Raw genomic sequence first — 12094 nt, 5'->3', positions numbered from 1 at the left:
ACGGAGGTGTTCAAACCAAATACTAAAAGTGCAAGTGGGTGATAGAGAATATGCTGGGGCACAAGCCGTGGAAGGCACAGTAGCAGCTCACTTCAAGATGGTAACTAGAGGGGGGCCCAAAACTATTGGCGATGCAGTGGTAGATGGGCATCCAAGGAGACACAAGATCAACAAATTGCATTGATGAGGCTTTTTTTGGTGGACGAAGGGAGGGAGGCGATCCAAGGGCTAAATGGAGGAGCACTAGGCCAAGATGGATTTCCAATATTCTTCTTGAGCGGATTTTGGAGCTGGCTGGGCCAAAGCTCATGGATGCTTTGGAAGAGTTTTTGCCTGGCAATTTTGGGCTAGAGCATGTCAACCACTCATATCTTTTATTCTGCCCAAAGCCCAGGAGCAGTCAGTGTGGGGAATTTTATGCCTATATCACTATCAAATTCTGTTTATCTCATTATCGCTAAAGTACTGGCCAACCAGTAGAGGGGGGTAATTGGATACCCCTTTGGACCTTTTCAGGCAGCCTTTATCACTATCAGTGTGGGGGATTTTATGCCTATATCACTATCAAATTCTGTCTATCTCATTATCGCCAAAGTACTGGCCAACCAGTAAGGGGGGGGGGAGTGGTGGATGGGAAGAGGGGGGGTTGTAATTGGATATCCCTTTGGACCTTTTCAGTCAGCCTTTATCACTATTAGCCAATCAGTGGACGGGCCAGTTGTGGCCGGGGAAATTTTATCAGCTTGGGAGAGAAACGGGAGTAAAGGCTTCATCTGGAAAGTGGACTTTGCAAAGGCATAGATTCCCTCGAATGGAAATTTCTATGGAAAGTTTTGTGAAAACAATTATTTCTGGATGATTGTGTGGCATGGGTGCCGCATTGTGTTTTCCTTTTTTAAGGTTTAAAGTGATTACCTGATAAAGTGGTATCCAACCAAAAGTACACATGTTGAACCCTATGGCTCTGTGCTTAGAGAGTCAACCTTTCCTCTAACTATTCACATCTCAAGAGAACCATGCCTCCATGAGGCCCTCGATCTCATGGGCTAACCCGTCTGTAGAAGCCTTCCCCCCACCGAAATATCTCTTCAGTTCAGTGTAGCCAAATTTCCCAGAGCAATGTCATTGCTCGGCTCCCCTCTTCTCGCCATCTAGGACAGCCTCTCCGTACAGTTTCCCAGAAGGCCTTCTTTGATGTCGTATTCATCTAGGGTGTGGCACTGTGTTACAGACCATTCTGTTTGTATCCTGGTGAACATGCACCAGTAAGAATGGATCCATCCACACAGGGGAGTCAGGTAAGGTTGGTCATTAGCCCCATTACTATTTGTCTTATCTGTGGACACTTTACCCTCATTTACCCTTAAAGCACGCGAACACAGCCTCTTAAGAGGCTTCCAGACTGTGAGCTATCCAAATGGTATTCCCCTACTTCAATATGTGGACGACACAACATCCTTTATGGAAGGATCTGTGGAGGAAGATCGAAATCTCTCTGCATTATCAGACTTATTTGCAGACTTCTCAGGTCTACAGCTCAATCGAGCCAAGTCGGCTTTTGTGGACTTCTCAGGCCTCCTCGAAGGAGGAGACACACTTAGCCAGTGCTTTAGGCACACCTGTGGGGTCAGTTCTGATGCAGTATTTAGGTCCACCAGTTCTGATGCAGTGTTATTGTTGCAGAGTTGCAGCCGATGATAGAGAAGGTGGAAAGGAGATTGGACAGATGGCAGAATAGAGTTTTATCAAGAGGAGGCCAGTTAATGTTATTGAGTTTGGTTATTTGCAATCCCAATTTTCTATCTCTAGATATTTAAGATACCCATGAGAGTAGTAAAGCGATTGGTGGGATTAATGAGGCGGTTCTTTTGGGGAGGAGCTGGATCCGAGGCATACGGCAGGATGCCTTTGGTCTCCTGGGACATAGTTTGTAGACCTGTGAAGCTGGGTGGATTGGGGAGTCTCAATCTATGACCCATGAGTTTGGCTTTGTTGACCAAATGGGTGGAGATATTTACAACAGCAGAAGAGGATCTGGTTTTGAATGTCCTGGAGGACAGGTATAGCTTGACGCTTTATTGGGAGGCACTTGATTATATTTTGAGTGGAGTCTCCATTTTGGTGCGGTATGAGACAAGTCTTCCCCCATATCAACGATTTTATTGATGTCAACTTGGAGATTGTTCAGTTTTTCGATATTGGATGGATAATTTGCAAAATTTGCAGGCCACAATCAGAGAATGCTGGGATAGAGCTTGGAGCCCAATATTCGGGGGGCCTTGTCAGAGCCACGGTTCCAAGAGCTGATCGGTATGCAACAGAAATCAAGCATCTCAACCCTTTGAGCATGTCATGAGATGCTTGATTTCTGTTGACTTGCTCAAAGGGTTGAGATGCTTGATTTCTGTAGCTCTAGGCAATCTGGCTGCATCGAAATGAGGCGGAGTTCAGGGGAGGACCGTCTCAACGGATAGTGTCATCCATGATGTGAATACATGAATGTCCTGGTTTGGAGGGGGTGAAAGGAGAGCCAAATTGATCACAGTGTGCATGTTATGTATTGTGTCATCAGTTCCAGGTGGTCCTCCTTATCTCATTCAAAAAAAAAAGAATGTATTGTGTGCACAGAGGTGAAGAAGACTACTCCCATTTCTTCTTTGAATGCATCTTTGATTGGCCAGTATGGGCCCTCCAGCCAAACATTTTGGTCTACCAAGAGTCTTCTGGGATCCTATACAAGGAGGTGCAACCAGGGTGTAGGAGGAAGAAGGTCAACTGTCGCAGTGCTCCAGGCAATATGGCTGCATTGGAATGAGGTTATCTTTAAGCAAAGGAGGCATTGCTGGATAGTGTTGTACAAGCTGTTGCGACTCTTGCCTGTTCAAGGTTTAAAGGGCCGCAACCAGAGGGTGTGGGGCCCATGAGATCTCGTGTGTACTTATTGATCATATCTATTTCTTACATCGAGAGGCTCACCAATGTACTGGATGATTTTTCCCTTCACCCTGTCAACACAAATATATTTCTTTTTATTTTTCTATTGACAAAGTCCAAATTATTGAGCAATGCCTACTCACAAAGAATACCCATTCCCTCCCCCCTCAGGGATGTTCTTTCCACGAAGAGAATATTGAAGATAGTAAATGTGATTCAATATTTATCTGTCTATAGTTTCACCATGGCAACCCTATAAAGTATTGATAAAACAAAAATGCAGAACGGATAAAATATTGACTAGATAAAAATGAAACAACTACATAGAAATAAAAACGAAACAACTAGATTGAAATAAAAATGAAACAACTACTGGACAAACAAGTTGTTCCCAATAGTCATGATGAAAGAATCAAGAAACATACGTGTCTAGGTATTGAATAGGTATAGTTGATAGTTCATCGTTCATGATCACGCGTACACTCTGCAGAGGAAGCCTGCAAGTTAATAATTTGGACTTTGGCATTTCCATAATTCAATAAGCCATCAAAAAATACTTTAATGACTTAAGATTGAACTAGAAACGTGAGAACTCAGTGGACCTCTAATTAGATCAAGATAAACAAACTCTTCTTTATATTAGCGAATAACTGGGCCATAACTTGCCAAGAACATTTCAAAAATCAAACCAATTGTTTGAATTAAAAACATAGCTGACAAGGATGTCAGACCGACTGACCACGGCTAATTTGTTTTTGAAGAAAAAAGTTAGCCTTGGTCCAAACTAAGAGAACACATTGAAAAATCTTGCATTTCTAGCACGTTATGCTCATCATAGATGAACTGTTAGTTGGGAATGTATTCCATCTAATTTCACATACACATAGCAGTTCTGATTTTAAAGAGCTGGACACTTTATTTTGAATGTACTGTGATGGTGGACAATCTCCCTGCGCATAGACATAAAAGGTAAGACCACACTGTGCTCTCAACTACCATCTTTTTAAAGAAAAATAAGATCACCTGTGATCTATGATCAATTCAAAGCTAATAAAGACATGAAGATAAAATACATAAATGACCAAATTAGCCCTCCCGCAACCTTCACTCCCTCTTGAACAGTATGAAACAAAGCTCTCCACATCATCTAGGACGCTCTGTCAAGACATCCCTTCCCTAAAGTACAATGGTATTGTGGTGCAGCCAATTGCCCATATAAGTGCTAGGAGCCTTCCCCACTCCATATGCCTCCTGCATGCGCCTCCCTAGATTGAGCACCAGCATTGAAAGCCACATTCACCCCGGGCTCTTATGTGAGGAAAATATCACCTGGACAAATGAAGCTCGATGAAAATGTGAGAATAGTCTTCCTCGCACCTGGTGCACATAGGCGCTCTGTTGCGGTGTCACAATGCGCCGCCATTTTAGCACCTTCGAGGGAACCTCATGTTTCCATAAAAGCCCATTGGCGTGAATGGCTATGAAGTCCTCCATTTGACCGTCTCTGATCTTCATATAGGCATCCAAGACAGTCTTCTCTACACCCAGCCATCTTGTGTACAGCTCAAAGATCTCAGATTTAATATAGATTACTGCATGCCCAACAGATCTCCTACCCTCTGATCCAATAGAACACCCTCCAATATTTAGATTCAATGTGTCATCCCAACAGTCCCTAACCGTCAATTGAGGGTTCTGTATAAGAATGAATTGCCATGGAAACTCCTCCCATTACATGCCTCAGGCCAACCAATAATCTAGCAAATATAAAAAAACGGCCTGCCTTCCAGCCTGATTCAAATAATTACCAGATTGGAGGGAAATTGTGTCATGCCATGGCAGAAAGAAGATGTCTGATAAGGGCTTTACGTAGACATATCATAGAAGGCACAAGAGAAGGGAGACCTCACATGCTGACTGGTAAAGACATGTGTGGAGGTCATAATAAAAATGACGGGAATCAAGAACAGAATAAATAAAGACCTTGCTGACATCGCGTGCGCGAGATGGCTGGCAGGAGATAATCCTGACCAGAGGAGCAAGAGCCGACCCGGCCTTGTTCTTGGCTACTAGTTCTTGTTTTCCTTCCCTCTTATCTTTCATCTCTGTTCAGGACTTCTTTCCTTATTTCTCCGCCCTCGTTCGATAGATCCACGGGATCGTCTGAGTACTATTGTTCTCCCCAGAACGTTGTTTCATTTTCTTGAGAATTCTTGGGCTTTCTATCTTCTACATTGACGGGATCTTATTAATGTCCTTCTAACTGGAACCACCCAATGCTCCCAATTCAGCTCCATATCTTAATTTTTCCTTCAAGATCTTCAAAACCAAGTTCTACTATGTTAGCAACACTATGATCATGGTTTGCAGGTGTAACACCCCAACTCCCCCCCCCTAATCCAGGGGTTTGTAAACCACATACCAAGAGACCAAAGACACCCGATTGTCATTCCCTGACCTGAATCCTTTCCAAAATAATCTTCTCATAAATGCTTCTAAAGGAATCTCCAGCCGTTTGCCTTCGGCCATCATATGCCTCATCATCAACTGCCATCTTTTACTGCCTAATGCCAAAAAAATGGACGGACTAGAGAAAAAAAACTGGCAACATCCTAAGGAGAGTTTCCCCAATGAATCAAGAACGTTATGAACAAGAAGGTGAATACTTCAAGGATCATTGCATAAGACATAAAAGGGAACAGAGAATTTCACCCTGATGTACCATCTACACCTGATTATTCATCAATAAATTTCCTTCTGAAAAAAAACCTACTTAATAGTTCACAAGACAAGCCAACACACCTGAAAACCTAGTGGTATGAGATCCTTTTCTGATGCACTTGCCACAGACCTAATAAAGAGAAAATGGCAGATAACATTCAAACAAGAGGACAACCGTGACCCGGTTTGTTGGAAACCAAACCAAATGTTACTATGATACAAACCTCAACATTTCAAGAATTTCAGTCCAGCTAAAATATAATTTTTCTGCATGTCTCTGAATGAAAAGCAAGATAAAGAGGATTATTCTTTGGTTGAACAGAATGGGTTGGTCATGTACTTTTTTCTCTAAAAAAGCACTATGTTTACCTCCAAAACGTGCAAAAGGATTTTCAAACACCCTGAGCGAACATCCAGAGCTTGACTAGATGTATAAAGATACCGAATTGGTGACAAAACTGAGCGCTCAAACATGCTTGAAGCTAAATCTTCATCCTCAATCTGAAAAATAATGTACAGCTAATGAAGAAAATTTTGATAAAAATCCTTCAGAGACATTAGTCTCACCATAGTTCCACATTGACGAAAATTGAGTTCTGCATTCTGGAACTTATCAGATGCCAATACAGAACAAACAGATCTGTCCAAGGCATCCAAGGCCACAGAGCGTACATGAAGACTGGGATTTTTGTTCAGCTGCAACACCAAAAGTCATGTTTAAGGAGAGGTAAACCACATGGAGGCATTTGAAAAGTAATTGGTGATTGGATCACCTCAAGGAAATGACTAACAACTTGATCCCACAAAGATTCTACCCCTGGAAAAAAACAAACAAGGACAGAGGATTCCACAAGTTAAAACAAGGCATGAAACTATCTATTGTCAAACGTTAGTAAAATAAAAGTAGAATATTATAACATGCAGAATAAGACCTTTTAAATTTTAATTACCCCCAGATATTCAAACGTCCCATTAGGTAAAAGAAAAGATCTATAAAAAAACGAGATAAATTTTTGACCACACATGATTTGGCTTTCAGGTGTGTTGGCTTGTCTTGTGAACTATTAACAATATCACTCTGTGCCTTATCTCTGTAAGGGATAAATTTTCAATTTCCTTAGAGAGGAAGATTAATGCATTTATAAATAGCACTGATACTCCATTATTTCCTGTGAACAATCTTTGTCTGCTAAGCGCAATCTGCGGTCCAAAATATTTCAACCAGAGTATAAATAAACATTCTAGCCCATATTGGGCAACATAATCCATATTTCCTTGCACTTCAAGCATTGATGAACCTGAGAATGCAAAAATTAAGCTCAATCATCGGAAAGAAGCTACTGGACGGCAATACGTCAACATCTACAATGATGCTTCTTGATTTTCCTTTCAACCACTTTTTTCTGCCGAGTCCAATCTGAAGTTTTATTAACAACTGTTACCAAAATATAAACAGAATATTCAAGATTAGGAGTCATATTCATTGTAATGTCACTGAACGTCATGTATTTTAAACTTAATTGAACCATTAAAGCTCAATCATGAAAAATAAATTAATGGACATTCCATAAAACATATAAAATGACTAAAATATCTCAGCTTAAAATCGGGAAACTTAACTGTGAAGGTTGTTTTCTAAAATCAGGATTGTTCGTTCAACTGAAAATGAAATGTTGCTAAGCTGCAGAGAAGAACTTTGTCCCAAGCCGCCTGAGCTCACAGAAATAGACTGATTGGACAGCATGTGCAATGCCGAAAGAAGCGATTTTACAGCAGCAACATCCATGAGGGCTGAGCTCTCAAATAGCTATAGCCCAAGAAACTAGTTAGAAGACTGAATCAAGGCAAAAAGAGAAGCAAAAGGGTTACCATTTCTGCTAACCTTGGAGTCTAAAGAAGAAAGGATACTGAAGTCAGTATATTGTCCAGATGTTTCTCTAGTTAACCGAGGAACAGATGCTGACACTTCCTATTAACACAATACTGCAACTCAGGAACAGAGTAACACTGAGCAATAAAATCATGAATTCAACAAAGAGAGTGAGGAAGTCAAAGCCATACTTTTGGAATGGCAACCATCCTTATTAAAATATCAAAACCATAACATACATACATGGGTAAAAAGATAAAGTTCCAGCATATGCATACAAAGTAAGGTGACCTACAAGTCAGGAAGACCAATTTTGAACGATGTAGTCATAGAAGCTAATGTCTCAAGTAAATGTTTATGAATCACCTGCGTGGAAGCATGTGGTGAATGAATAGCCCGGTCAAGAGTTGCAACAGTCTCCAATACCTAGAAAATATCCAGTAATTCATTTCAGCATGAGACAGTAAACCATTTTTTGGCACATCATTACAGACTGCATACCAAAACCCAAGATGCTCCAAGAATATTGTGCAAGCGGTGGGACACATTGAACAGAGTCCGCAATGCCTACATAAAAGGTAAGATGCATAGCGCATTCAAATCCACTGTTAAAGGTTATATTCAACAGAAAACAGATACTTCAACCAGTACATAATGGACAGCTACCAACCACTATAAAGAAGCACCTGCACATTCTTTGGTGTGAGGACAATGCCTTCCTTCTGATCAACCAAGAGTTCTGACTTCTTAGAAGCTGATGAAGGCTGACTACTGATAAATTTACAATAAAAAAGTACATGTCAGGAATAACACAACTTTAGAGGGGTAACAAATCTCTGAATGAACGAGAAATAAAACAGGTCCACAAGCTATCAAATTTGAAATCAGATGATGAAAGACACTGATGTGTATGGGCACATCCTCTGACGAAAGGTGCATGTCATAAGTCTTCTTCATAAGAATGACCACCAGAAGATCTTTACTTTCAGCGGAATTTATTGATGCCAAATAGCCCAGCATGCCTGTGTAGTCATCCGCACCTCCTCTGGTCCCTCTCGGATCCTCTCATATGCATTTTGGATGGAAAATGAAGAGATTGTCCATTCCCAGCTGTTTTGTTACCCAGGTCTTAGACTCTATTGACTCAGGGCTTCCTGCATGGTCAAGAGTTCTGCCACCCTCTGGTCCCACAGAGCCAGTGGTCGGCAGGCACCATGCGCCATCCAAGCAGTCCCCCACCGTGGCATTTGGACGCAGGGCCAACATGAATAGCCTTGGGAATGTCTCTCTTAGTGAGCCCCAGGGCAACCAAGCATCCAAGAAATACTGAAATATCGAGCTATCACCAAGCCTGGCCGGAAAAAGGTCTTGAACTTGAGGGAAAATCTGTCTTAGTCCCTATCAGAATGCTGATGGCCCTCTAGACAAGGCTGCTTTTTTATTCCAGTTTAGTCCCTGATCATAGCTATCACCTATTATATTGATGGCGAGGCCGTCCTTGGGGTTCATGATCCAAGTACATCTAATCTCACAACATTTGGAGGAGCAGTTCGGGTTTCAAAGTTAAGAGTAATTTTAAACGACAATTTGGAACCAGATATAGTCTTCCTCGAATAGCAAGTATCAAGCTTTTTTGCTCTACAACAGATTAATTATGTCAAAAATGTAGGTAGGAATCTGAATTCAGAGTCCTCATTCAACACCTTAAGTGCAAGAAAATCCCTTTTCTGCAGTCTGAAAACAGAAGTTAAGGTGATCTGATACATGGTTTGTGGTAATCAAGAAAAAATGAACCTCCCAATAGAGAAGGAAATAAATTTCAATATTCTGTGGCAAACATGGCATGGGGCTCTACTCTCTATTCTCGACACCAGGGCCACATCAGTACTGCAAAGAGGTCAATCCAACCACTATTACCCCCTAACCTTATTTTATCAATTGCCAAAAGCAAGTCCAGAGGGAGTAAGTTCTCTTCCCAAATTACCCCCTTAGTCATCAGTTCCTCCCGAATGTTGTCAGGAAGGTGTGGTTCCTAGAAACCTCTCTTTGAAGTTCATTTACCCGAACAGTGAGCAGCAAAGTAGACTATGTCCATCGCTTCTTTGAATTCCATTTACCCAAACAGTGAAGGCCCACAAGCAAAATACAATGTTTCCCATGTCTCCAAAGAGGATGCCTTCTGGGACTCTATACTAGGTGGTGCACTCAAAGGCGAGAGGGCGTGGTTGACCCTTCGTGGTGCACTGGGCAATATGAACACATAGGAACAAGGTAATCTGCAAGAACGAGTCTCGCCTCTACATGGTTTGAAGGGCCGCCGGCAACAGGCAAGGTGGTTCTAGGCATTATGTGTACTTAACAATCATATCTATTTATCACATTGTGAGGGTCACCAATTTTTGGTGATCTTCCTTAATTTTCTTAAAAACAATTATTGATACAATTAAGGAAAAATGAGGATTTATGGAGGTGAGAATTTAGCATTCAGGAACATAGGAACCAAATGAAAAACAGCAAAGATGCCCTTATGGAGATCTCTTTACAAAATTCGATTTAATGTCTCTCTACAAAGTATACGATTTTCTCATCCAGAGTTCTGTGATAAAAAGGATTGAAATTTGGAGTCATGTAATTTATCTCCTTGCGTGGACATAAGAAATACTTTGGGAGAAAAGGTATGCTTAAGAGGGATGGAACATCTATAATTGCTCTATCCATCCACAATCACCATAACGGGATCACATTGTGCATATGTTAGGACTTCCGTAACATCCAGGTAGAGGTTTCCCAAACATAAATAGGGCAAAGGTTGAGCTAACCTTTCGGGTGGTAGAGATAGAGACTTGTTCTTTCAATATGTGATTAATGGAAAGAGAAAAAACAAGAGAGAAGAATTTGGGGCAAGAAGGAATAATTTTTATTGCTGAACTGGGCCCCCTTTTATAGAAGAAAAACTTCACTTGTTAGAAAGGGAATATTCCTAAGGAATATTCCCTGTTTCCAACGGTCATATATTTTGAATATATGACTGTTTGAAACAGAGAGGTCCAGCTGCTTTTAAAGCAGCTGGACTCTCCAACGGCTGGGTTTCAGCCGTTGGAGAGTTGGGCCTGACTGTGGTCAGGCCCAACATATATTAGGCCCTACTGGGCCTAATATATGGGCCCTACTGGGCCTACACTAATGGGCCCTTAATGGGCCCTTAGTGGGAAGTTAGGCGGCCCATGTTGGGCCTGAAGTAGTTATTTTTATTAATATCTCCTAGGGTTAGGCTATTACAGAGTACAAGGCCTCGGGCCCATTAGTTAGCTTAAACCCTACTAAGTATCCTCCATGACCTAACACCCCCCCGCAAGTTGGGTATAGATGTTGATCATGCCCAACTTGGACACCAACACCTGGAATTGTGGGCCTGGGATGCCCTTCGTGAAGATGTCGCGGTCTGTTCCAACGTAGGAACATATTGCGGGACTATGTGTCGCCGTCAATGTTCTGCTTGATGTAATGCCTGGCCACTCGTGCGTGTTTAGGCGCTCATGTTGGACGGGGTTCTTCGCCATCGCAATGGCTGATTTGCTGTCTGACTGCAAAATCATACCTTTACCGTCATATAAGCGTAGGTCCTTCAGGATGCCTTGGAGCCACATGCCCTCGCAGACTCCCTTCTTCAAGGCTCGAAGCTCTGCTTCGGCACTTGAGAGGGAAACTTCCTTTTGCTTCTTGCTGCGCCATGTAACAAGGTTGCCACCGAGGAAGCTACAGTACCCGGAGGTAGAGCGGCTGTCTTCAAAGGACCCTGCATAATCAGAGTCAGTGTATAAAGTAACACTAGGCTCACCTCCTGTCCGGAAGTACAGTCCCTGTCCAATAGTTCCCTTCAGGTAGGCTAAAATTCTGTCTGCTGCGCCTTGATGAGACTCCCGTGGATCGTTCATGAACTGACTCAGGGAGTTAACTGCAAACGCAATATCAGGTCTCGTATGATTGAGGTATAGGAGTTTACCAATGAGCCTCTGAAACGAGGTCCTGTCCACCGGAGCATCCTTCTCATGCTGTTGTGCCTTCAGTTTGACATTAATGTCGACTGGTGTGGCGGTTGGACGACAGTCCAGCTTACCGGTTTCTTTCAACAAATCTAGAATGTACTTGTGCTGAGACAGTACAATCCCAGTCCCTGAGTATGCCACCTCAATTCCTAAAAAATACGTTAGAAGTCCAAGCGATTTAATATCAAATGATGAAGACAGGTACCTTTCAAGGTTCTGAATTTCTTAAATCATCGTTCCTGTTATGATTATGTCATCCACATAAACAATTAATATTGCTACCTTACCTTCCTTACCGTGCTTTATGAAAAGTGTATGGTCTCCTTCGCTCTGGAAGTATCCTGCTGTCAACATGGCCCGAGAGAACTTACCGAACCATGCTCTGGGGGACTGCTTAAGTCCGTATAGGGACTTTCTGAGGCGGCAGACGTCGCTGGGTTTGTCGCTTACCTGATATCCAGGAGGTTGTGCCATATATACCTCCTCTTCAAGTTCTCCATGTAGGAAAGCATTCTTCACGTCG

General features: G+C 42.2%; 1 protein-coding gene across 3 annotated transcripts in view; it reads right to left on the bottom strand.

Annotated features, from left to right (window-relative positions):
• Positions 1-12094, bottom strand: part of LOC144711748 (ARM repeat superfamily protein) — a 69386-nt gene that overhangs the window by 15991 nt on the left and 41301 nt on the right. For 2 of the 3 annotated variants that reach the window (XM_078585771.1, XM_078585772.1), the window contains exons 19-29: positions 8212-8296; positions 8027-8092; positions 7892-7951; positions 7538-7624; positions 7276-7462; positions 6429-6472; positions 6223-6351; positions 6025-6156; positions 5880-5932; positions 5737-5785; positions 3360-3418 (exon numbers count right to left, since the gene is read on the bottom strand). In XM_078585771.1, the coding sequence (XP_078441897.1) occupies positions 3360-3418; positions 5737-5785; positions 5880-5932; positions 6025-6156; positions 6223-6351; positions 6429-6472; positions 7276-7462; positions 7538-7624; positions 7892-7951; positions 8027-8092; positions 8212-8296 (951 nt within the window). Of the gene's footprint in view, positions 1-3359; positions 3419-5736; positions 5786-5879; positions 5933-6024; positions 6157-6222; positions 6352-6428; positions 6473-7275; positions 7463-7537; positions 7625-7768; positions 7817-7891; positions 7952-8026; positions 8093-8211; positions 8297-12094 lie in introns of all 3 variants that reach the window. The other variant, XM_078585770.1, reaches the window with a different exon arrangement.

This window comes from Wolffia australiana, chromosome 14 (genome assembly GCF_029677425.1).
Source record: "Wolffia australiana isolate 7733 chromosome 14, ASM2967742v1".
NCBI lineage: Eukaryota > Viridiplantae > Streptophyta > Magnoliopsida > Alismatales > Araceae > Wolffia > Wolffia australiana.
This window is presented reverse-complemented; position numbering and strand designations above follow the sequence as displayed.